This window comes from Acanthopagrus latus, chromosome 7 (assembly GCF_904848185.1).
Source record: "Acanthopagrus latus isolate v.2019 chromosome 7, fAcaLat1.1, whole genome shotgun sequence".
In the NCBI taxonomy this organism is placed as follows: Eukaryota; Metazoa; Chordata; class Actinopteri; order Spariformes; family Sparidae; genus Acanthopagrus; species Acanthopagrus latus.
Window position 1 is genome coordinate 8,806,391 of NC_051045.1, and position 23,850 is coordinate 8,830,240.

At 40.1% G+C, this 23,850-nt stretch overlaps 1 protein-coding gene across 1 annotated transcript; it reads right to left on the reverse strand.

Moving 5' to 3' along the window:
- Positions 1–12,497: 12,497 nt before the first annotated feature.
- On the reverse strand, positions 12,498–23,636 carry nt5dc2 (5'-nucleotidase domain containing 2). Its single transcript, XM_037105360.1, has 14 exons — positions 22,218–23,636; positions 19,406–19,590; positions 19,244–19,318; positions 19,089–19,144; positions 18,393–18,486; positions 17,353–17,481; positions 16,893–16,953; positions 16,707–16,809; positions 16,497–16,598; positions 16,282–16,363; positions 15,989–16,075; positions 14,940–15,080; positions 13,963–14,027; positions 12,498–13,132 (listed from the first exon to the last, which is right to left on the reverse strand). The coding sequence occupies exons 1-14, from the start codon at positions 22,654–22,656 to the stop codon at positions 12,871–12,873; spliced, it is 1,881 nt and encodes a 626-aa protein (XP_036961255.1). The 5' UTR covers positions 22,657–23,636; the 3' UTR covers positions 12,498–12,870.
- Between the last annotated feature and the right edge of the window lie 214 nt (positions 23,637–23,850).

Sequence of the window (23,850 nt, forward strand, 5' to 3'; positions counted from 1 at the left end):
TTCCTGACAATTCAATTAACTAAAGCAGCTGTGGCGTGTGCGAGGCATCTGAATGGGTGCAGCCCAGACAGAGGCCTTTAATCACATCACCTCAGAAACACAGCACAGTCCTCTGAGCGAGCGTTGGCTCCTGTTTTGTCTTAAAGGAAGGAGACGGGCAGGAAGACGTTTAAAGAGCACAAGAGAAATGGAGTTCCCTTCCCGATATCTATGTCGTCACCAGAAAACTACTGACAGACAAACAAAACACCAACCCAAAACAAAACATAGATTGTTCATGGCTCGTGTTTTATGTATGACTTAACAATTCACACTAATCAGAAAAAAACAGCATCATAATTCAACCATAATCACGAAATCCCCATTAAATGTTATTATTGCTACACATGTGAACAAATGTGTGACATCTTCTCCGACATGAGTCTGTGACTGGGTATCTATCATCCCATAAACTCAACAGTTAATTTTCAGTGAGGAGAGGCCAGCAGTGGTAGCAGCAGGGCAGATGTGGAGGCAGAGCCGGTGTGTGATACAGGAGGAGTGTATGGAGCCGAGGCAGGAAATTTGCTGTCGTGGGATAAATGACAATCATCCCTGTCTAAAGAGATGCAGACGCTGATTAAACAGGCAAGTTGTGTGAAAGCCTTCGTCAAAGAGGTGCATCGCAATTCATCATATCAGTGCTTTTAAAAAGGAATCTGATTTTCTTTGTGCGGGAGTTTAATGTGTTTGAGGCTGGACAAACATCATAAATCAACCCTGCTACAAAACAACACGAGGTACAGCCCTGTTGGCTTAACAGAAAAAACAATAATGCAACTTTAAGCTGTGTTTATTCTCATTAATATTTGATTGTCTCGGTAATGTTAGCGTCTCAGAGATGATTCAAAGCAGGGCAATGAATAGAACAGGTAAGAATAAAACACTCTTATTCATTTTTCTCTTTTAAAGCAAGGAGCACTTTCTCTGCAGAGGAAAATAAAAGCCAATGAGCTGGTACAGCAAAAAAGGAGAAAACCTTTGTTCTTCACCTGAATTTGTAGCATCTGTTTATTATTTTGCAATATATGTGTATTCATCTGCATTAGTAAGTGCTTGGCTTGTAGCTGATGTAAACATAAAAGAAACTCCCCCAGTGGTTTGAAGTTATTTTAGAGGTTTTCTATTTGCTCCTGCATGCCAATAAAGCAAGAAAAATCTAACTTACTGGAGGAAGAGAGTTGATGTTTCGTCCCAGATCTTTGGTTTTTGCTGACTTGGGATGAGACTCAATAATCAACTACTTTTCTCTGTGAAGTTCTGTAGATCACTAGATATTTACTCAAACTTTGGGTTATGGTTGTTTCTGTGGTTTTGAATGAACTGAATTCAACCAGAGCATTGCACAGTGTGCTGTCACAAGATGAAATTGAAAGATTCAAAGTTTCAGCATATCCGTGATTTGCAGAATCGTTCACTGTCAATATTTATTCTGGTGATTGGTGCACAGTATGTCTGCTGTTCAGGGGGGGTAATGGGCTGCTGATTCGTCATAAAAAGGGAGCAACATTTTTTAGCATGTGTTTTGGTTGAATAGGTCCCTCTGCAGAATTCTTGCTGCTGCTTCGATTCAGAGAGAGTTCCCTCCAACAGTTTCTCTAAAATCTGACAGTATAACAATGAGCTGTAAAGGGAAAGCTAGGGAAAATAAGACCTCATATTTAAAGACATATGGCACGTGGAGTTGAGGAAGCATGGGCTGGCAATAAGCAAGTGAACAGCCCCTTAATGGGACTTAAGCAACTTAATAGTTCCACAATATCTATACTGTATCGTCATGAACACACTGCCTATGGCCCGTGTGTATATTCTAAATATTTTCCAGATACTTGACTGAACAAGGAGGACACATACACTCAGATATTTGGACAGGGTGAGTTTGCAGAGGAAGGGGTGCCATACAAATATTTGAAGGGAGTGAATATTCAAAGGGCAATTGTGCTTTGAAGCGTGAGGAAATAAGCCAGGCCTTATCTCTGCCAGCATTTCATTTTCATTACACCTTTCAAAATTCAGTGGCTGACTGAGCGTAATAGTGCTCGACTGAAGCCACGGCAGATGTAATTATTTAAGGCTGTGGCTATTTGTTAGTTTTGGATGGTTCAAAGTGCCTCACATTGAACAGAGGATGGTCTTTGACTTCACAGGACTTTATTGTCACTTCAAAGGAATAGAAAGTTAATTTGATACTACATTTGGTTTTTTTTTTTGTAATGCAGCCCTCCTTCTCACTTCTTCTTCAGTTTTAGCAGACCATGCATCAGTTTCGTATCCTCTGCCGGATTCGTAGGCACTTGGAGGCTCGACTTCTCAAGCAGAAAAATGTCCAGGCTGAAAATAACACAGTTGAAAAGAAGTTACAGTACTGCTTGTTGACCGTCTGACTGGGAGGAATGGCGCGAGCCCACTGATCCGTCCTCCTCCCAATGAGGTCACGTGGCCCTCGGGCCCCTGGGAGCCTCCACAAACAGCTTGAAGCAGACACTGTCCTCTTTCATGGCTTCTCATTAGAGGGCCAGGATATTATGGTGGACACGTCAAAAGAAAAAGAGGTGCTGTTGCATCGCGCTTGAATCGAACGACCCCTATCCCACTTTACACTCCACTGTCAGTTCTATTCATTGTTCCCACTTTTTTCACATCACTAGTGAGAGACTGGTCGTATTAAGTAAGTTACAAGAGAGTGATTATTCGCGTTTTTCTCTGTCTTAAAACCGCTAAAAGCTCACCAATAACTTAACAATAAATGGGACTTAGTAAAGACTCCTTGTTGTATCAGCCTCAAATCCAATGAACCACAGCAGGTCATCTTCTTCAGACAATTATGATCTGATTCAGGATGAGAAACAGCTACAGCTACAGAGACATGTTGCTCATTGATCTTTGTTGCAGAGAAAGATCCATTTCAGTTATAATGGATCCTCAGTGCCAGGCTATCTCTCTCCGCTCTGTCCCGGTCAGTGATGGATGGTTCTCTGCAACTAAGGAGGACTTTGTCTTCATGCCAGGTGATCAATAGATGACTCGCCACACCAGAGACAGGCTCAACTTTAAATCCCTTGACAGGGGGAGAAATGCCAGAAAGCTAGAGGGTAAGTTTTAATGCCTTTAATTCCAACTCCTGGTGGGAATAGAACATTTGCTAGCTTTTTATTTCCACAGACTGTCATTGCAGTATCGACTGATTCAATGTTCAGTGTTGGTAGATTCCAGAAGCGGTCGCTCTGGAAAGGTCAATAGAAAAGTTGGTTGAGAAAAGTGGGTGCTCTTATACTGTGTGTGTCTTTAAATGTTGTAAGGAGTGAGTCTACGTGTCTGTGCATTTATTACTGAGTTGTGAGTGATGGTCAAGAAAGAAAAAATGCAGAGCAACAGCACCCTCTCCTGGACACTGTGGTGTAACTCATGCAATACTTGTTATTCGGGATAAAATATAGTATGTTTAATGCTTATATAATCTGGTACTGTACATTATTTGTTTGGTCTTGAAGGTTGAGCTAAGATTTAAGTTTTCAAAGCAATACATAATGTGTTACCATTGCTGGCAGATGGAGTGTGTTAACGTCACTGAACATGCTTATTTCATATTACTGAAGGTGCATTTTCGCTCCTTCCATGCATCGTTTCAGCGATTTTGCAAACCACTAAGAGAAGCTTGCAAAATCTATGCTAATCTTTAAAAAGACACTTTAAAGTTTACACATTTTACACATTAGAAGCGTGTTCACATGTCTTGCGTAGTAACACCACACATATGAAAAGAATTGTAGAAAGGCCTTTTGTGCAGAGATGGGAAGTACAAAACGTTGGTATGTGACATCATGGAAATGAGATTCAACAATCAACTACCTTTCTGGTGCATTTAGGAACAGCTTGGATAAATCACACTGATTCTCCCTCGAAGTTTAATAGTCTTTACAGTTTAATTATATTAATATGAGGTGAGGTTGAGTTAGCTTTGCACATAAATGGCTGGTAAAAATGCCTTATACTTTGATAACATTTCAGAGCCTGTACTCTTTTTTAACTTTTACTTGAGAAAAGAAGTTGAATCAATACTTTTTATCTGGGTATCAGTGCGTCTACTTGAGTAAAGAATATGAACACTTTTGCAGCCTCTGCTATTGTGGCTCCAGAGGAAGCTGCATGTAATTTTAATTTCTATAAATTACGTCCACTGATGTCACTCAGTGGCTAAATTGCACTATGGGTAGTGTTGGAAAAGCAGCCCTACTGTCTAACATCAAGACAAAACAAACGTAAATCGTACTGTTAACTTCTGCACTTTAATGCTCGTGTCTGCTGTCGGGTTCTTCTGTTTGTCATCAGCCAGTTATACTGGAGAGGAGAGTGTGTGTGGGGTCAGAGCCTCTGCAGGGGAACAGCAGATGTCTCCCAAAATAGAGGCAAAGGTCCGCATGTGTCACCCAGAAAACAGTAGACTGTGGTGACACTGAGGGCAGAAGTGTTGACTCAGGAACTGTGCTCGATGTCCTGCAATGGAGACAACCTTAGCAGCAAGCAAATCTCCATCTGCAATATCGGTGTACGTTAAAAGTTACATTGCAAGTCATCATGTTGCTTTAAAAGCAATGTTTCCGCAGAAAAACAACAGATTGTGTGGGGTGGGGTCCCCTCCCCTGTACCTATTCTCTATCTCTCTGTGATACGGCTCAGTGGTGCAGAGAGGAAACAATATTAATCGTCACAGGAACAGCGCAAAGTGTTTGTCATTTGTTATGTTAATTTCACACTTAATTGAGAATAACCTTCTCACAATCATCCTGAACAAATGCTTCCAGATGGTGACAGAAAGCTAAATTGTACAGTTCCCTTATCACAGAGCGCCTGAAGTCCTACATGATATTGGCTTGTTCTTGCGACAGAGTGCTCCTCAGCCAATAGAAAACTGGAGGTAATAATAGCAATACACTACATTTAGGGAATCAAAGCATGAAACCTGAAGCCAGAGCCCTCTTTTGTATGATGATTACTTTATACCACTTTGGTTTGAAGCCATAAATCACTTTCTCTGTTTAAAGGAGAGCACTTCGGTCCCTGATGAAAGGCTGAACTTTAATACTAAAGCAATCCAGTCCCAGCATCTTTGAATATTAGCCTGCTGTCTGTATTGTTTACATTTATTATTACACCATTGCTCATGTTTCCGTTTGCAGCAAAAGAGTGCATTTTTTATCTTCTTGCCTTGAACAAAGAGTGAATCAAAGACTAAACAGAATGAGTAAGGAGGATAGATCAGAAGTCAGCGATCAAATCGATCATGTTCATACAAACCCCAGACTGCGGCAACACAGTGGCATAGCATGCCAACTTTCAAAGCACTCAGCTACAGGCCCTGCATTTTAAAATGCTGTCATTAAATACTAATTAGTTTTATCTAAATGCTTCCTCTGGTTTCAATGTTTTCATACTGTCCTAATTTAAACCTAATAAAGAGATTACTGTGGGGCTAATTTAACTCTATGTCATAAAAAACCGTGGCACATTGTAAAACTAGAACGGCACTCAGTAGAGTGCATACCTTTGCCAAGGCCCAACTCTCCCCTCTGATTCAATCAAGCCTGATCACCGTTGCTACATTTCTGAATCCCCATGATCTCAGCTGCAGATTGGTGTTAGTTGCAGGTTTCTATCCTCATTTGTTGCCATATACCAGCTGAAAAGGTGCTCCCCTCTAAATCAAATGTACATTATTTTACACATGGTTGTTTTTCAGGATCCGTGTCTCTCAACCAAACAAGATGTGTGGGATGGACTTTTCATACAAGCTGTTATAATAAAGGCCAAAAGCAAAGAGCCGATGACTCTACACCTATGACAACATACTTCTCTGAATGTTAATCAGGTTGACAACAAAGAGTGTGGGTGAGGGGGAGAACTGAGTAAATTAAAAAAAAAAAAAAAGAGCCAGTGTTATGCCTATAGGCTCCAGTAAGGCATTGAGATTACTGAATGGGCAACAGTACAAAGGCAACTTGTGATGAAAATCAAGGAGATACACGGAAGCCTCACAGATACAGAGGCAGGGAGTGGGTGACTCATTCAAAGCCCATCAAAGAGACAGTACACTTTCGCTCTAATAAGCTGTTTGCAGTGGTCCAGCTGACATCCTCCTCTGAGCAGAAGATGCACACAAATGCAGTCTGCATATGAATTATTCAACGGGGAGGAAAATGATGCATCCAATTTCTATAAAAAGACCTTTAAGTATCAACACAAGGCTTTAAATGGTGTTTGTTTTGTTGTGCCTGCAGAAGTGCCGGGACAGCTCTATAATTAATGCATCACATGAGACACACGGTGACTTTTAATATAGGAGAAGAGGGGGGTAAATGTATGATTAAAAACATAATAATGAGCAGGATCTCATTAGAAATATCCCCGCTGTACAATCACATAAACCATTCTCTCTTCCCATCAGTCAGGTTTTTCCGGCTTGCCGTCACACAACACGCCTTCATTTAATGCAGCTTCTCATCCTGTTAATTACAGCACACGCTTGTATTACAGACATCACAGACAGGGCTGTAATTTACATAGCAGGTGTAATAACATATTAGACAGCAAACCAACGCATGAGAGGGCGAGGGTGCAGAAGAAAAACTGCGCCGATGACAGGCACATCTTCACAGACGAGCATGTTTGACGCGGTGCCAAAGGGGCATCCTACATGTATGATGATGAAAGAGTGGGGTGTCTCAGGAGAAGCCAATGGCCTCGCATAAACCAACATATAAATAATCCATGTGTAATCTCGCATGGAAACTGGCTGGGTGAAGTTCTGAGGCTTCCCCTGCATGGCTTATTTAAAATACAATAGAGGTTCATGAATGGAGAGGCTGCATGGTTCTCTCCATGTTTAATAAGCCATTGAGGTGACTGAAAGTAAAGAATAAGGTCCAAATTATAGGATGAAAACAACTGGAAGAAACATAGAGGTAAACTATATATAGACATCAAAATAGGATACAATAGAGCGGTAAAAGCTATTCAAAAGATGACTTTTGTGTCAGGATAATTGCACGTCTGAGTCACGCCATAGAGGATCGGGAACTCAGGACAGACGTTATGGACCCGCTCATAAAAGTGGAAGTAATCAATTACACTTTAAGGTCACGTCAGAAAAGAAAGACACGACCATTGAAGTGGCATTAAAAAGAGGTACCGTCTTGTCTGTTTTCAGCCTCGCTGCAACATTTCAGCAGTGCAGCCATCATAATTCTTTACAATAAAAGCAGGTTAACAGCAGCATGGGTGAAGGAACACTGCACAAAATATATAAAGATGCAGTAGAACTGAAGCTCGGTGCTTTCTCAGATATCTGTTTACAGGTCTTGAGGAGCTCTATGGCCCCAGACTGTCTAACATGATGCTGTGATCAACTGAGACTGAGCACATCACCTTCATAATGTCTGCAATATAGAAGTTAAAAAGCTGATATATAAAAGCTGTATTACATTGTAAAATTTCCATCATAAGTTCAATAATATAATAGGAGTGAAATGCTAAATGATTGGGATGCTCTTTCAATATGTCGAATGAGATGTGATTTGATTGGGTTTTGATTAAACATCTACCAATGCCTATGATTAGTATTTTAATTTCACCCATATATCTATATGAAAATGCAAATTATTAGGTTAAAATAATCTGATGTGCACTCAAAGTATTATTTTTTTTCCTAGTTTCCATCATAGTGGCCTTAAATAATTTAGTTTTTACCATTTAGTGTATTTTTGCAAGTCCTCACGTGCATATAAAACAGAAAGTTGTGGCTCTGACACAGTACAGCAGGCCCCCATCCTCAAAGGATCGATCTTATCAAACCAGTCAACATCTCTCTGACCCAGGAGGCACCCCATGTCAATAGATTGGTGAAATGATTGATTGAATGATCATAAGAATATTAATAATGGCCTCCATAAGACAGGTATTCCTCCAGTGCTGCCCAGAAATCCAGATTCAGAGTATTTGCAGAATTTAGAAAAGGGGACAAATAAGTAATAAACTTTTGTTGATCTCAGCAACTCACTCAACCCTGTGACTTTTTTTTTTTAAAATGGAGTTTCGGGACTTTGTATTCAGGTGGCTAAAGATCGAATTGAAGTCATTCTGTCTTTTTTTTTTTTTGTATTTCTGCAGCGCGTGTTGGCAGGTAAAAGGTAAAAGCACAGAGGAGCCTACACGCTGTTAACAGCAACATTCCAGGACAAATGAGGACAATATTTTTTTATTCGCTGCAATGTGATAGCACAAAAATGCAAATGAAGGCCAATTATAAAAGATTGATCTTAATTAATCTCTCAAAGTTAATTTCATACTGTATTTCTCATCGCTGACACTCACGCGAATCAATTATCCTCCTCCATCAGCCGCACGTCAAAATAGCTACAAAAAAACAATCTGGGCTAATGGTGATTTGACCGAATTCATTACAGACTAATTGCTTATCATGTGAGATCTGATTAATGATTACACAACAGTGTATTCAAACTGCCTCGCTCCAGGACATTTGTAGGAGCCAATTAGCCTCTGCCTTGAGGCCCCTCTCCTCTGCTCATCCTCCCGGTCTCTATGTGTTTGAGTCCATACTAAGATTTCCAGTCCCACCAAGCCGAGCCCATCTGCTTTTTTCTCTGCTGGTCGGACGAGAGCAATACAGACCTCATGAATTAAGAAGGATGTTGTGGTTTTATAATGCTTTAACCGAAGAATGACAGTGATAATACAGTCAAAACAATGCAAGTGTGTTCTCTCAAAGGGGCTCCCATTGTTTTAGATTCAAGGCGGTTGAAGGAATATCGTCTTCCTACACCGAGCAGAGACCCTAACCTCGCTGAGCTGTAAAAGTAAAGGTCCCGTTACATTTAATTATAGAAGAGGCTGCCGTGTGGAGGGACTGGCTGCCGGGGTGCACAAACTACTGAGTGCATAGCATGGTAACAGACACAGAGGCACTCAACTGGAAGCATGAAGATCCGAAGGAAGGGAGGGAGAGATTTAGGGGTGAGAGGATGAGGGAGGGAGGATGGGAAAAAAGTGTAGGGGATGGAAAGATAGAAACGGGAAAAGGATGAAGAAATGGAGCTGCAAATGTGGCGAGAAAAATCCAGGATGGAGGCATTGAAGGATGAAGAGCTGTGAGGGTGGGGCGGGTAAAGCTCACTGGCAAAGGAGGAAGACTGACCTGTGTAATCATTTCATTTTAGAGACTGTCATACATCTACATCACTGAATCGAGTCTATATTGCAGTATATACAAATGTATTCCTTTTTTCAGTAAATTGAGACTTTCTTGCTTTCTTGCCAAATACCACATTTACAGTAGTCCGCTGACACACACACACACAAAAAATCCTGCCAGCCTCTGCTGCTCAGGTGCAAGCTTATTCACTGTAGGCACGGGGCCATGAAATAGACTAGAATACCAGTCGGCCCTGCAGATGCACAGATGCACCACCGGAGATCACATGAAGCACTAAGTACTAAAAATAAAAGAAAAGAGAAATCTAACACCGCAGGATGAAACACCTCTCCGCTCTCAGCACTTATCTTAGCGGCATGCTTCAAATCATAACTACGTCATCTGATCACCAGCCACAAGAAATCAATATGGCCTGATAGCAGCGTTGGTACTGGGTATCATAGGGTTTACAATAAGGAAATCAGAGAAATTCATCTCATGCTGAAATCAAACCGGAGGAGATATACTGTAACGCCAAAAAAAGACCAAAACCGAGCTGATAGCCTTTCTGTTTCTAACCTCAGAACGAAATATCTCATTAATAAGCACAAAGAAACCATCTGACGCGCCGGTAGCTCGTACGAAATAGTCAGGAAATGAGATGGATCCAATTTCTAATGTCTGCTCAATCTAGATCATTCCTTTCAGCTCCTCATCTACACTTTTCCTGATGTCTTGCATTTTCAGTGAAGAAACCTTTGTATCGAAGGTCATCACTTTGTTCTGGAAAGGGTTGCTTGAAATAAGGGCTCTGGTAAAGAGACATTTTCGAAACAATCCTCATTATGCAACTTTAATGTGGATTATAATTCTAATATAAAAAAAACTGCATATCAGAAAGGGCACAACCGAGGCTATTACAGAGCCAACACTAAGAAAGCACCAATAAGCTTTCTTAACAAGCATTTTTAACTTAGTTAAAATGAAAACATAGGCATGAGGTATGTCCTGACACCTATGTGTGTCTCCTTTTTCCAGTCCACAGTGGAACAAAACATCACATGGAGGAGACCTGTTTTCTGACGATTCGGTTGGATACTCAAATCTGCTGGATCTGGGATAAAACACAAGGAGAATTCAACGCTGGCTACGATGCACCCAGTGATGCCAAAAGGTGTTGATGTGAAACATACACACTCCTCAGTGAGGGAACGCGAGTCCTGCAAACCCCTGCGATGGAGAACTGAGGGAAAATGTCAATCTGTCACATAAATGTCACGTGAATCTAAAAACCTTGGACGGGAATGTTGATGTGCAGCGAATCGCTGAATGTCAAATGCTGTCAAACGGTGTCATAAAGGCAATCTATATAGAAAGTCGAAGGCATACATGCAGGATAATAATGATATCTTAGTTTTAAATAGCACGTTTAAAGAGAGCCAGGGATGCTTTATATAGGGCAGGGGAAGAAGGAAGGATCCGTCACGACATGTCGGGATGCGGTTATCAGAACAAAGACGCTTGATAAACAGTGTTTGGCGGAAAAAAATCTCAATATACTCCAATAAAACTTGAAAAATTAACTAAAACAACAATTTCTTAAATTGTCATACTTCATATACTGTATATAATGCCTTCTTTAAGTGTTATCATTCTTATATTTCATGTAAAGCAGGCACAAGTTCTCCAACATATCCTCAATACAAAAAATGTGAATCTCCACATGTTGATTAGCGCTTTATCGAGATGTGACTCATGTAGAAAAACAGTGAGGTCTTACACAGCCTATTATTTATTATTAATATTTCCGGTCCCCAAAAACATTGCGACACATTTAATTCGCCTCTCTCTGCATATACATGCACATGCACATAGGCACCCATATCCCAAAATCCCTGACTAATTTTACATAGCAATTTTTGATTGTCATTGAAAAACTCCCTAGTCTCTACCAGACATCCAAATTTCATCAAAACACTGTTTTGTGACACATTTTGCCTTATTATAAAGAATATAATCATAAAAAATAATGGTTTCTTGCAATTTCGAGTATTTTGCAATTAGTTGTGCAGCCCTTGTGTATATAAACCCTTTATCAAATGCACGGATATGGTAATATATGTTTATATAATCTTTTACAACAAATGAGTACAGATCTTCAAACCAAACTTCATAATCCTCATGTAGCCTAACATGATGTCAGCGGTCCATTTGCGATTAGTCTAATTTGGAGGAGAAAAAAAATGGTGACTGTCATTTAAGCAAACTTTTTGATCTTACAATCTGTTCCTGCGGGCGAAAATGGGTCCGTGAACAGAGGAGACATATCGCCGTGTAACAATGCATAAACAACTGCCAACAATAGCAGCACAACACGCGGTTTATCCGACACAAACGTCCGTTCAACCGCGCTCAGCAGCGGCCACGCCAATGATTCCTACACGGGACAGCACGACTCAACTTCACCAAGACCGAGACGATATACTGTCTCTGTCCTCGATATCTCAATTCAGCTCCAACTACATTAAAAAGCGATAAATACCCATTCACTCAGTGTGGACATTTAATGAAACCCCGGAGTACACAGAGAGTACAGTACCTTTGCTGTTGTCTTCAGGCGGGCGGCTGGATGTCAATGAGTTTGTGACGCTGGGTGGTGATGAATGGATGCTGCGCTGCCTAGCAACCCAACGACCAATTAAAAAAAAATTAATACAATTTAAATGAGAAAGCTCTAAATGCACAACTCGCTATTTCTCAACGCTTCGCTTCAGTAATCAGTAAGTTGCTTTATATTAACCTGCCTTTTATAACATTAAAGGGTGAGTTCACCCAAAATGTTATATTTTAGTAATCATCTGCTCAACTACAATCGAAAGGCAGGTGGAGTTCGGTTCACAAATAATTTCTGGAGCACTAAAGCAAACAGCAGAGGTTAACAGGGTCGAACCAAAAAACAAAGTGGATTTATTCATAATCAAAGTCTCCCTCAGAGCCGAGATCCAAAATTAACTTGAAAAGGTGTTATTTAACCCTTTCAAAAGCCAAATTCCTCACTGTATCTGTTAAGCCTTTTATTTTTTTTGTGTGTGTGGGGCGGGGCAGGGGGGTATTTTTCTATTTCATTTTTCTATTGGACCTTCAAAAATGTTCTGAATTTTCTTTTTTTGGGTGAACTTGTCCTTTATAATGTGATGTCCAGTATAAAATGTTTTTAAAAAAAATAAATAAATAAATAATCAACACAAAAATGTCAGGTTTTACTTGTTTATTTGTTGTAACTGTGCAACTGGAGCTCACTGTCGTTAAGTACCTCTGTATCACTTTGATTCAGGCAGCAACTACAGTATCTGTCAGTCTTGTACCACAACATACTCTCCGGATAGCACAGATGCATAATACATTCATGGAAGAAGCTAAATCCACAGCACCCTCTAGTGAATTCATTGGGGAAGTAGGTCACAGTTTAGAACAAGAACACTTTGCCCTGTGGAAGGAGTTGTGCGGCATCTTCTTCTCTAAAAGGAAACCCTGCTGCTACATCAAGGATTCTTCAGGCATTCTCAAGAGTTTGCCCGACCTGAAATATAAAAGCCTAACAGTCACTGGGGGGGGGAGCACAGCTCTCATCGTATGTGAGACATCTCCTCCAGATAGGGCGTCTTCATGCAGCCTGTGCAAAGCTGGTCCATCCACAGAGGAGCCTCATGCTGCAGAGGGGTGCGGCGGGGGTAGAACGTGTACGACAGATCGTAATTCAAAAGACAGCTGAGGGAGGTCATGTAGATGTCTGAGAAACGACACAGATGTCTGGAGAAGTAGGTGGGGTTGTGACGAGTTCTGAAGATGCTGCCAAAGTGAGGGTTGAACAAGTTCTTTATCATTGCCCTGCAAAGTAAAAGGTTAAGGTCTAAGTTAGAATGTTTTTAATATTAATTCATATACTTTGGTGGTGGAAGGAGTATTCAGACCCTTTAGCTGAATAAAGAAGAAATACTTCTCAGTAAGAAATACCAAATTAGAAGTGGATGTCTTGCACTCAAAATTAAGTGATAGTAAAGAGCATATGAATAATTGACTTAAACTTATATACGGTTGGTTAGCCTAATTAACTGTATAATAGCATCATTTTATGTGTTCCTTATAGCAGTGGACCCAACCACCGGGCCACAGAGAAAGAAAGTTATATTATTTCCATTATATTGTCCCAATTATAAGTCCAAATGATAACACAAGAGGATCCTACGACTGCCGAGAAAAAGGAAGCTACATGAAGCTGATAAAGTGGCTGAACTGCAGCTGTGGGGACGATGAGTGGACAACTGCTGGAGACTGCAGATGACGGTGGCCTTAAAGTATGTTACCTTGGTAAGTTACGGAGTAGAGTAGACATAAGGAAGGCAAATCGGGTGGCAATTATCTATTGTAAAATTGATACCAAATTGACACCCCCTGGTCCGTCAAATAATGTCTTACATGAAACCGGTCCATTGTGCAAAAAAGGTTGGGGCCTGCCTTATAGGGCTTAAAATCTTAATCTGTAAAGTCAATTCTAAAAATAGCTGCCAAGTAAACATAGTGGAGCAGAGGTATCAAGTACCATAAAAGTTCTCAAAGTCAAAAGGGCCTCAGAAATACACTTATGTCATGTGCTTTTATATATGTAGCATAGAGTAGTGCTGATGAAGATGGTGAAGATTGAAGATAACTGCAGTCACCTGAGTTCTTCTCGCTCATTCTGCCATTCCTGAAAAACCTGTTTAGACTCTGGGTCCCGATGTGTCTAGAATAATGAAGAGGATAAAATCATCAACATCACCATAGGGTCAAAAAGTCTGAGATCTCTGGTCAAAACACACAAAGTTTTGCAGCTTGAGTGAATAGTGTATATGACTGGCATGGACTCCACAGGTCTGTGTTAAATCTGATGACTCATGTTATCCCGGCAGGATTTGACAAGTGTTCCACAAAGCTCCAGATGTTGTCAGGTGATGAGGTCAGGTGATTGTGGAGGACAGTCCATGACAGTCTTTGGTTGTCTCTGCATTTCAACTATTTCTTGCAGTGCTCTGAGGTGTGTTAGGGGTCATGAGGCGGTCACTTGAAGAACTGAGAAATCCAAGCATTCTGTGACATGACAAGAAACTTCGCAAAACACTGTCGAATCAGAATCTAAAATCTTTTAATTCTCTGCAGATGGAGAAATGTGTTTGTTGCAGCAGCATCAGAATGTTACAAGAACAGAGAAATAGCAAAACAGACAATAGACAATATAATCAGAAAGGAAAGAAAACAGAATCATGCTGGGATAACATGAGTCAGCAGTTTTTGGCCAAACTTGTGGAGTCCATGCCAGCTCCAGTACGTGCTGTCATTAAAGCAAATGGGGCTTGTAAACAGAAGTTAAGAAGAGTTAGGTAACTTAGTGACTGGGCAGTTTCTTTGGCATCTGTTCTGTCATCACACTAGTCAAGAACCAATGATAACTGAGTGTCCAGATTGTGGTTTGTCATCAGTTTATTTAGCAATTTGGGGCTTACCAAACATGAGTAACTGCTGGCTACGAAATTCAACATCTGTTACCCTTAACCCCAGCATACTTTGATAGAATTTAGTTGAGACTTGTGTTTTTACTCTGTGAGTGCTTTTGTTTGGTTAGAAAAAGCTCCACAAAATCCTGGGATTAGCTTCTCACCTGCATGCGCTCCATCAGGCCGGTTAAAGCCTGTAGCCAGGTGAGGTTCAGAGCATACCGGTCTGTGCACACCACTTTGGTTTCCTGCTCCAGCTCAGGAACTATGGCTGCTGTACGCCAGCCATGTCGCAACATCAGGTCCTGCCACAACAAGTGTAATTCCTTTAGTCAAACTCTATCTTGTGTAATTATGAATCATTCAAGAACTTATCAAGGATTTGCATTTAGTAGAGGACAGCAGTAGAAAACTTATGGGGAATTTAATTCACAGCAGGTGGAATATACGACAAGGCAGGCCAACCATACCATATATTTACTGATCCTTGAAATCTAAAGCAGAAACACTAAATATACTCAGCAGGAACATGTTTCATCACCAGGTCTCTTTAGTTTCACCATTCTGGATATCGTCATTTTATGAGTGAATCAGTGGCATGGTTTACAAATCACCTACCAAGCAGTTTTAGATTTCTTGTTTGATTTCCGCTCTGCTTGAAAAAAAAAATAAAGGAAACTCCCTTGGCCTATGGGTGAAAATCTGCCGTTTTAAGATAGGAACCAACTAGCAGCCCAGCTTCAAGAATTTTTCAAATCTAATTTCAAAGAACATGCTGGTTCCCTGTATGGAGGACTGACACTGCCTGATATTTCATAAGTTGGGAATGAGACTCAAATATCAATTTACAAATAGGCCCTTTAAACACCGCTGTAATGCAAAATGCAAATAAAATGCACTCCTTGCTTGTTGTGTAGGATGACACACATCTGGTGTTTAAAACTTTCCCTGTAGAGCCCCTCCTGCCCCTCCTAAAAACCACAAGGTGAGTTTTTAGAATTATCTGTGTTGGCGTTTGAGAGGGCCTGGACCATACGTCATGTGTAATGACAAATTTGTCTGTCACTGTTTCTAAAATCAAATTAATGTCATGTAAACAATCCTGAAAAAAGCGACGTTTCTTGAAAATGAACAATTCTTTGGAAACAATCTGAATAATGAACAACATTACACTGCAAATTATCAGTCACAAAGACAACAGTCAGACACTTACAGCCAAGTCACTATAAAGATGATCTCCGAAGTAGAGAACCTTTGAACCTCGCCAGCCTGTCAGTCTGAGAAAGTCAAACAAGTTTCCCTGAAACACAAAAGAAAACCACAAACCACAGGTTATCCTCTTGAGTACATTGAGAGTCACAGGATGCAACATGAACAAACATGTAACATTTTCAACATGTATCAGCTTCACACAGCTATTAAATAGAGAAGAATAGGTCTAAGCTCAAACATCAGCCAATGTTTAGCTTTTGGAGCAGTCAGACAGACGCCTTCAGTGATACAGACCTGTTTGTAGATCTGTCCTTTGTCTAAACTGTTAATCTTTTCCCACCGAAGGTCTCCGTTATCATCCAACCGTCTGAAAGGTCTGTAAGAGTGACAATATTAGGAACATTTGTGAGATCGCTCTCCTAAACAAGAAACTGATGAGAATATATAAGGTGTATCATTTCCTACAAACATTTCTGAATCAAATCATCTGATCCAAAATATTTACTCACTTGATACAGTCGGTAAAGAAGTGAGGTTTATCTGCCTGCACAATGACAACATCAAAGAAGTCTCTCCAGTTTTTTCCCACCATGTGCGTCATCCCTTTATCCCTGCGCACAGGGAAAAAAGAAAAAATAGATACCAGATTGCAACAGAACAGTTTATTATGACTCAGAGTGCAGTCACGAAGACACGTGCCACAGAGAGCGTACACTTACACAAAGCTAAAGGGACTGTTGGTGATGAGAAAGAGCTTCTTTCCATTATTGACCAGTCGATGCAAAACAGCATCAGTCTCTTCGCCTCTCAGAATATACTTATCTATGAAGAGAATCAGGACAGAATGTTATTTCGTGTGAAGCAATGTGGCGGCTTGATGCAAAAAGAAGAAAGGGATTTCTTACCAAGATCTTCCATGACCCATTTGTACATGTAGCCTTTGAGGTGAACCATGCCAATTGCTTCCTGAGGATTATATAAGTGTTACAGAGAGTGACTGATCTGTGTTATTCAACAATTTCACAGCAGTTTGTCTGACCTAGCATGAGTATGCGAAGATCTACAGACTCCAAAAAGAAATGGTCCATTTTATGAAAATGCTTAGGAAGGTTAGAGTTTGGATCTTATCAAAACAGATGTAACAGTGAAATAGCAGACACATTGTTCTTTCTTCTACCCATCAGAGTCCATTGTAAACATTTTCTAAGCTCAGCAAATTCCTGAGCGTCCAGCTGAAGAATCACAGTGTGAAAAAAGTCTGATACAATAGATCTGTATACTTCTCAGTGTGAGATACAGGGTGAGGCCACAGCTCAAAAACAGGGTGTAACATTTAATACCGTGAGAGTTTTGGGGAATACTCACCGAGACGTCCCTGAACAGGTGAACTGGATCATAAGGAATGTCGTTTGTGATGAAAAAATCATTTGCTACAGCCAAGAGAGTCATCTCTGGGATAGAGAAGATGTCCATGAACTGCTTCACTTTTGGTCCCTGTGATAGAAAATATATTTTAATGTATGATATCTCATTTTGCATGTTTACAAGGAATGTAGTTAATGCTTGTAAACTTGGGCAATTAACAGTATTCTACCTGTGGTATTTAGATGACTTCCTAATCCCATTTAAAAAACCATTACTCACTAAGAGGCAACCTTGAAAACAGAGCCAAGTCTCCAAATGAGATTGGCGCCACACCAAAACTAATTTGGACGACTGTCCCAAGGAGAATAACAAGACTTGGAAGCATACTTCCTGCAGCAGGAAAGCACATCAAATTGTTTGAGCCTGATTCAAAACATTAGAGTCCAAATTGCTCCTAATTAGCAAACAGGTCAGATTAGCGTTTGTGACTGTCAGGCTCTATAGAGATTTCAGCTTTTCCTGACGGATGGAGTGCAGCTTATAAAATGCCCTGACAAAAACAAATTATTTTGTTGGACACAGAGTTCTTCTGGCCAGCTTTTTAGGGACTGGAACACTACCTTCCTGCTGCTTCATGTCGACAATAGAACAAAAACGATTACAAGGTTCAACATCGGTACTTATGTAATAGTAAAGCCACGAATAAGCACAGCCAGACACTTGAAATATCTCTGGACAGGCACAGATTTAATCCTGAATTACATCCCTGTTTGAGAGGGAGCAGAGGGGATTATGACAGATGTGTTGAGCCCACAAAGTTAAGAAGAGCTTTCCCATCTGTGCCAAACCAAACACTTTCACAGAGAGGAAACATTCAGAAAATATATGAATGTAAGGTGAAATAACTGTAAAGAACGTCAGGTAGCACTCTGTACCCAAATACTGAAAATGACTACAAACATTCCAGTCCATCAGAGCCGATATAGATGATATAGACTACCCTGTTGTATTCAAACTATTGTACACTATTAGAACCTCACCTTTCCATAGAAGCCACTGTCTTGCTGAAGGGGGATATGGTAAGTTCCCCCAAAAAGCTGAAGGACCTCCTCATCTGGCATTGGGCTCAGTCCCCTGGAGACATGAAATATAAGTTAATGCACAACATCTTTACAACCCATACATCATGATCAAACAATACAAACAGATTTTTCCTCTTCAGCTGCAGTGATGTAGATAAAGAAACTTTAAAAATGATGGCCATGATCAGGAAGGGTTTGCACGATTTTTTAAGAGTAAAGTTCGAGCCCTTTTTAAGCATTGTCAGGACACCCTAACCAAAAACTTCCAGACTTTTTTAAGCTTATATCGTCAATTCTAAATTGTTAGTATGAATGCAGTTGTGAAAGCTTGAGCTGGCATTCAATACAATAATAATGTTGCACTGTAATTATTTTTTTTGACATTTTCATTCATTTAAGTGAAGAAATTAAATCTCTACAATGCTCTCGGGAGAGCCCCCAGGAAAGGACCCCTCCTAATTCCCTTCTCACTTCCCCTGTCAAAATTCTCACATTTTTTTAGGTCTCAAGTTTGGCGAGTATGTTTACACCAACAGCAAGCAGTCTATATTGGCAACTTTTTTTATTTGACCAGCTGTTCTTGATTATATGTTTTGATTATGATTAATACATTCTTGCTAACTGACACCAGAGGACAACAAACAAACCTCTTACCGATACACTGTCCCTGACTGAATGTAATGGAAGGCATCTATCTTCATCAGAAGACCCTACAACAGGAAAAAGGAGTTTCACATGTATTTGCCTGTACAGAATAATGTAAACACTGATCTTTCTCTAATGTCACATTTTAGTTTCAAAGGTATTACCTTTTGGATGTCATAGTGAAGACCTCGAGCGGCAAAGTTGGGGATGTAATCATATTTGCGGATGCCTTCAGGGTACTGTCAAGGAGGAGCACAGAATGGATCAACTAACCAGAAAAGCAGTTTTAAGGTACAATTAATGAATGCAGCTACTGTAAAACACACCTTAAAGTGTTCAATAAGGAAATCTCTTGCTGTATTGTAGATCATTGTGTCAAGCGCATTTGAGTACAGAGCCAGCGTGTAGTCATAGTCGAAGCCGTAGATGTCCACTTCAGCCAGGCTGACCTCGTTGTTGGCGAAGATGGTGGAGGAGTTGAGGAGGTTACAAGTACCAGGTGGAATCAGGTCTGGGAGCAGATGGGAAACTCACATTTTAGCAAAACAAGACAGATGCAGACCAAATCAGACAGACAGCTATAATAAAGCAGGTAAAGGGAACAAAACACAAGCCACATTCATGGGTAGGATTAGGTCATTCACAATGTGCAACTAATATTTAATTAAATAAAAATCTGTCATGTTCTCCTTTATTATGAAAGCTGCTGATTATGCACTTGTACAGGCAGGAAAGAAGTAATTCCACTGCTGTTTTCAATCTAGCTTCGCTGGCAAGCTCATCTGAGGTTGCGTAATGGAGAATATCAACTGCCTCGCCACTAGACTGAAGTCAATCCAAAAGAACATTTTGAACAACTCTCAAAAAGTCAGAGTATTTAAAGGAACAGGGAGCATAACATTCAGTACCTCTTGTGTTTGTTTTCATTATCACATTTATCAGCTGCCCACTCTTTTCATAAACAGTCATGCATCTAACACACGGTCACCGATTAAACAGTTTACAATCTGCCTGAGCCTCTAAAACCCTGGCTGGAATATGAGCAAAGAGCTGTGTCATCATCAGTCTACAGTGAAAATGGGTCATGGCTTTCTGTCCTGGGACAGTTCAATGAAGGCCACAGCTGGGCATAAATATGCATGTACCAACCCTGACGATGGTTTTCCTGAAGCTACTCTATACCTGGAAATGGCTTTATTCCCATGCTGCTGAGTTCAACATTAGATCTATGAAATTACCGTCTTTAACGGTGCAAAAAGTTATTCTGGAAAAAAGATTGTTGACCGTTGTGGCTCATTCCCAAGATGTCAAATACAAACAGTTACACAAAGATTATTTGATGAATCCCTAACCCAGACAGTCCGTATCTGATGACCTGGAAATGAGACCCAACAATAAACTATCTCTCTCCAGAATCTGTTATCGAGCTTTTAATTGGTCTGTATATTGTTTGTTGATTTGATATTCAACTGAAGATCCAAAATCGTTATATGTGAAAACATAGTAAAAAAGTAGTGGTCTGCAGCTAACTACATTTATGCAAGGACTCAACTCAAAATACAACTTTTATGCATTTTTAACTATACTGGAGTCTATCCATTTAATGCTACTTCATACTTATACTACACCACATTTCAGAGGCAAATAATATACTTGTTACTCCACATTTCTCTGACAGCTATACTTACACTACAGTTTTTCCTGTGTAGCAGTGGTGGCAGGGGGTAATTTGGGGTATTTGTTCTGCATCCATCCTGGCTGGTCTTAGTTTTGGTTCTAGCGCCAAAAGTACTGTCTTTGTAAGCTGTCAGTTGCTTTTATTTAGCGATTTGATCATGATTAAAGAGATTAATGAGCTAATTCTATGCACATTTTTCTTTGTTTTGTTCTATCTATACTATAATATCTATATTCCCATTTTACCTAGCTGTGGTGGTAATGTTCCTGCTGTTTTGCTCCACAGTAAGAACATTGCAGTATTCCAGAATCTGTAATAATCATCATACATTTTTATATCTGAAAAGAATTGACGGGGAACTGTATACTCTGTGATGAGAACTTTTACTATTAGTAACTTGTGTGCATGTTTACCTATACAGATTTGTGTTATTATTGTTACTGATATCGAAATATAAAGGGTTATATAAGGATCTCAATACTGTATTTTTGTTCCGCAACTCTATGAATACACAAAAAATATATGGACGGAATAAATCTAAATGTTTGGATAGTGGTTTTGCAAATTATATGTTAAAGGTCTGAAAGAATTTCTAAAGAGTCAGAAGCGAAAGATCTTCACTTTATGCCTAAACAAACAAACAAACTCTGTTTTCATGACTGAACAAACTGACCTAAAAGTACAAGTTAATTTCATGCAGATTTTCTTTGTTTATATTTGGCGGACCCTGCCACCTTTCTAGCTTTAAACTGTGTCCTGGAAAAAATAAAATCATATTTTTGAGTTTGTATTATTACCTCATTAACATTGTAAATGTCATAATTATGCCTCTGGATTTCTTCTCAAAAACTACATAGTGAACAGAATCAATGTCCATCATGTTTATTCATTCAGAGCTAACGTTAGCATAAAGCCACATCAAGTCTAGCTGGCAGTTGTGTCAACATAACTAACTTAACGAAAAATTAGACTTAACTTGCGGTTGGCCCTGCCCTAAATAAAAAAAAATCCTTTCACCATGAGTTCTTGCTGCCTAAATAGCTTAAGTTACACATGAAAAAGTTAACTTCTAACCTAGCGTTTTCGTTAGCTAGTGTACGTGTGTTTTTAGCCAGAATAGAGGAACCACTGGAGAGCACATGAACCCAACGTCTTTCTGACTTGTTGTTGACCTTTGTTTAAGCACGACAGGACGATAAAGTTCATTAACCTTTACGCTAATAAAGGTTCGGCGTGGTGGAGCTGTTAACTGTGGTGACCGATAGCATTAACGTGCCATCTGTCGGATTTGACAGTCAGTTAGTTGTGCAGAGGATAAACACAATCCCCCAAACAAACGAACAAAATGTCTCCGCTAACGGTTTTAACATCGTTGATGCCGGGAACGTGCGGTCCTGGTGACGTGGATGGTTAATTGTAAAGACATGGAGGAGACAAAGGAGTGCGGACCGTCTGCTTACCGTGAACCAGCTTTTTCATGTCATTGTAACGAGCCCACAAGTAGGACCTCTTGTCCACCGGAGCTGCTGTGGCGGAGGTGAAAGACCGTCTCCGTACACCGGTGACACCCGGGGCACCCACGGGCTCCTTGGATCGCTTTTTGTCCGCAGAGGTGCATCTGTGAGGAGGCTCGCTGGAGGACCGCCCGTCCTCACTGGGCCTGGCCGAGCAGGAGTCGAAACTTTTTGTTTTCTCGCGGCCCTGCTTTCCCTCTCCGGACAGCGTGGATGTGGTAGAAAGTCTGTTCACTTTTGGGGATCGCACGAGAGGAGGGGTCCTGTTTCCTGTTGTCAACAGAATACGGGTAACAGCTGTGCCCACGGTCTTTAGAGACATGTTTAGAGACGCAACGTGCACACATCCAGAAACTGCTGCTGCAGCACACTGGTACTTGCACATCAAAACATCCTGTACCCGTGGCTGGAATGTAACCACGCCCCTGTCTTAAAGGGGCGGGGCGGTCGTCCCTGCAGCCAATCAGAACTGCACGATGGTCATAACAGTTTTTCACATGGGACCATAGGAGTGTTTGAGAAGAAGAATTTGTTTATAAATCTACTGTACTGAACTATAACTTCAATGTATTCAATTTCATATTAGATACAAATATTTGCATAAAGTCAACAATGACACAAGATTTAACTCCACAATAATTATGAAAATAATAGCGATAATTCTAACTTTAATTAGATAGCACCTGTCTAAATAAAAGGTCAAAACAAGCTTCACAGTATACATGAGAATAAAACAAAATGAAGAACACTGGCTCTGCTGCATGGAGCAATGATATTAAGTTATATTTGATTTATCATTTATTTGTAATAATTGATTAAAATACCAATATTGCCAAATGGATGGCCCAATAAGAAAAAAAATTAAACAGAATGACCCAGGCAGCGTCTTTTCTCACTGAACATCTGCAGTAGAGAGACAAACGGCAGTATCGCGAGGGAATAAAATGTACAATATATGCTGCAGTTAGCCGTGAATAAACGTGATGGCACCTCAAAAGACAGCAAAGCTCCCTGGCATTATTTACCAACCAACGACAGATGTGAAAGTGGTTCAGCCTGATTATGATTGTAACAGGAAAAGAGAAGATGTAATCAGAGTATGGACACATCAGGCAAAAAGGGGATTTCTTGCAGGATTATCATTTTATAATAAAGAATGATATAGCAATCTGCAACCATGTGCATGACATCATTTCAGGAGTCTCACATCATTCTACACTATAAAATCTGCTATAATCTGATTTAATAAATGTGTTTTTCAAAGGTAAACCAAAAGTGAACCCACTTTATCAAGTCCTGAGAACTCAGTACAGTGATTTATACAACATATTAAACCAGAAATGAGACAAACTCACAGAATATATTCTGTGCAGGCTACAATGAGGCTGCATATTGTGTTATGAACTACTTTAGCTGCTCAAAGATTTTTTATAGCTTTTAGATGTTTTGTGTGTTTGTGTGGGTTTTTATATGTTAGAGGTTTTGTGTGTTTGTTTTTAGAGATTTTTGTTTGTTTGTGTAGGTTTTTATTGTTTTAAGGGGTTTGTGTCTTTCAAGGTTTTGTGTGTTTGTTTTTAGA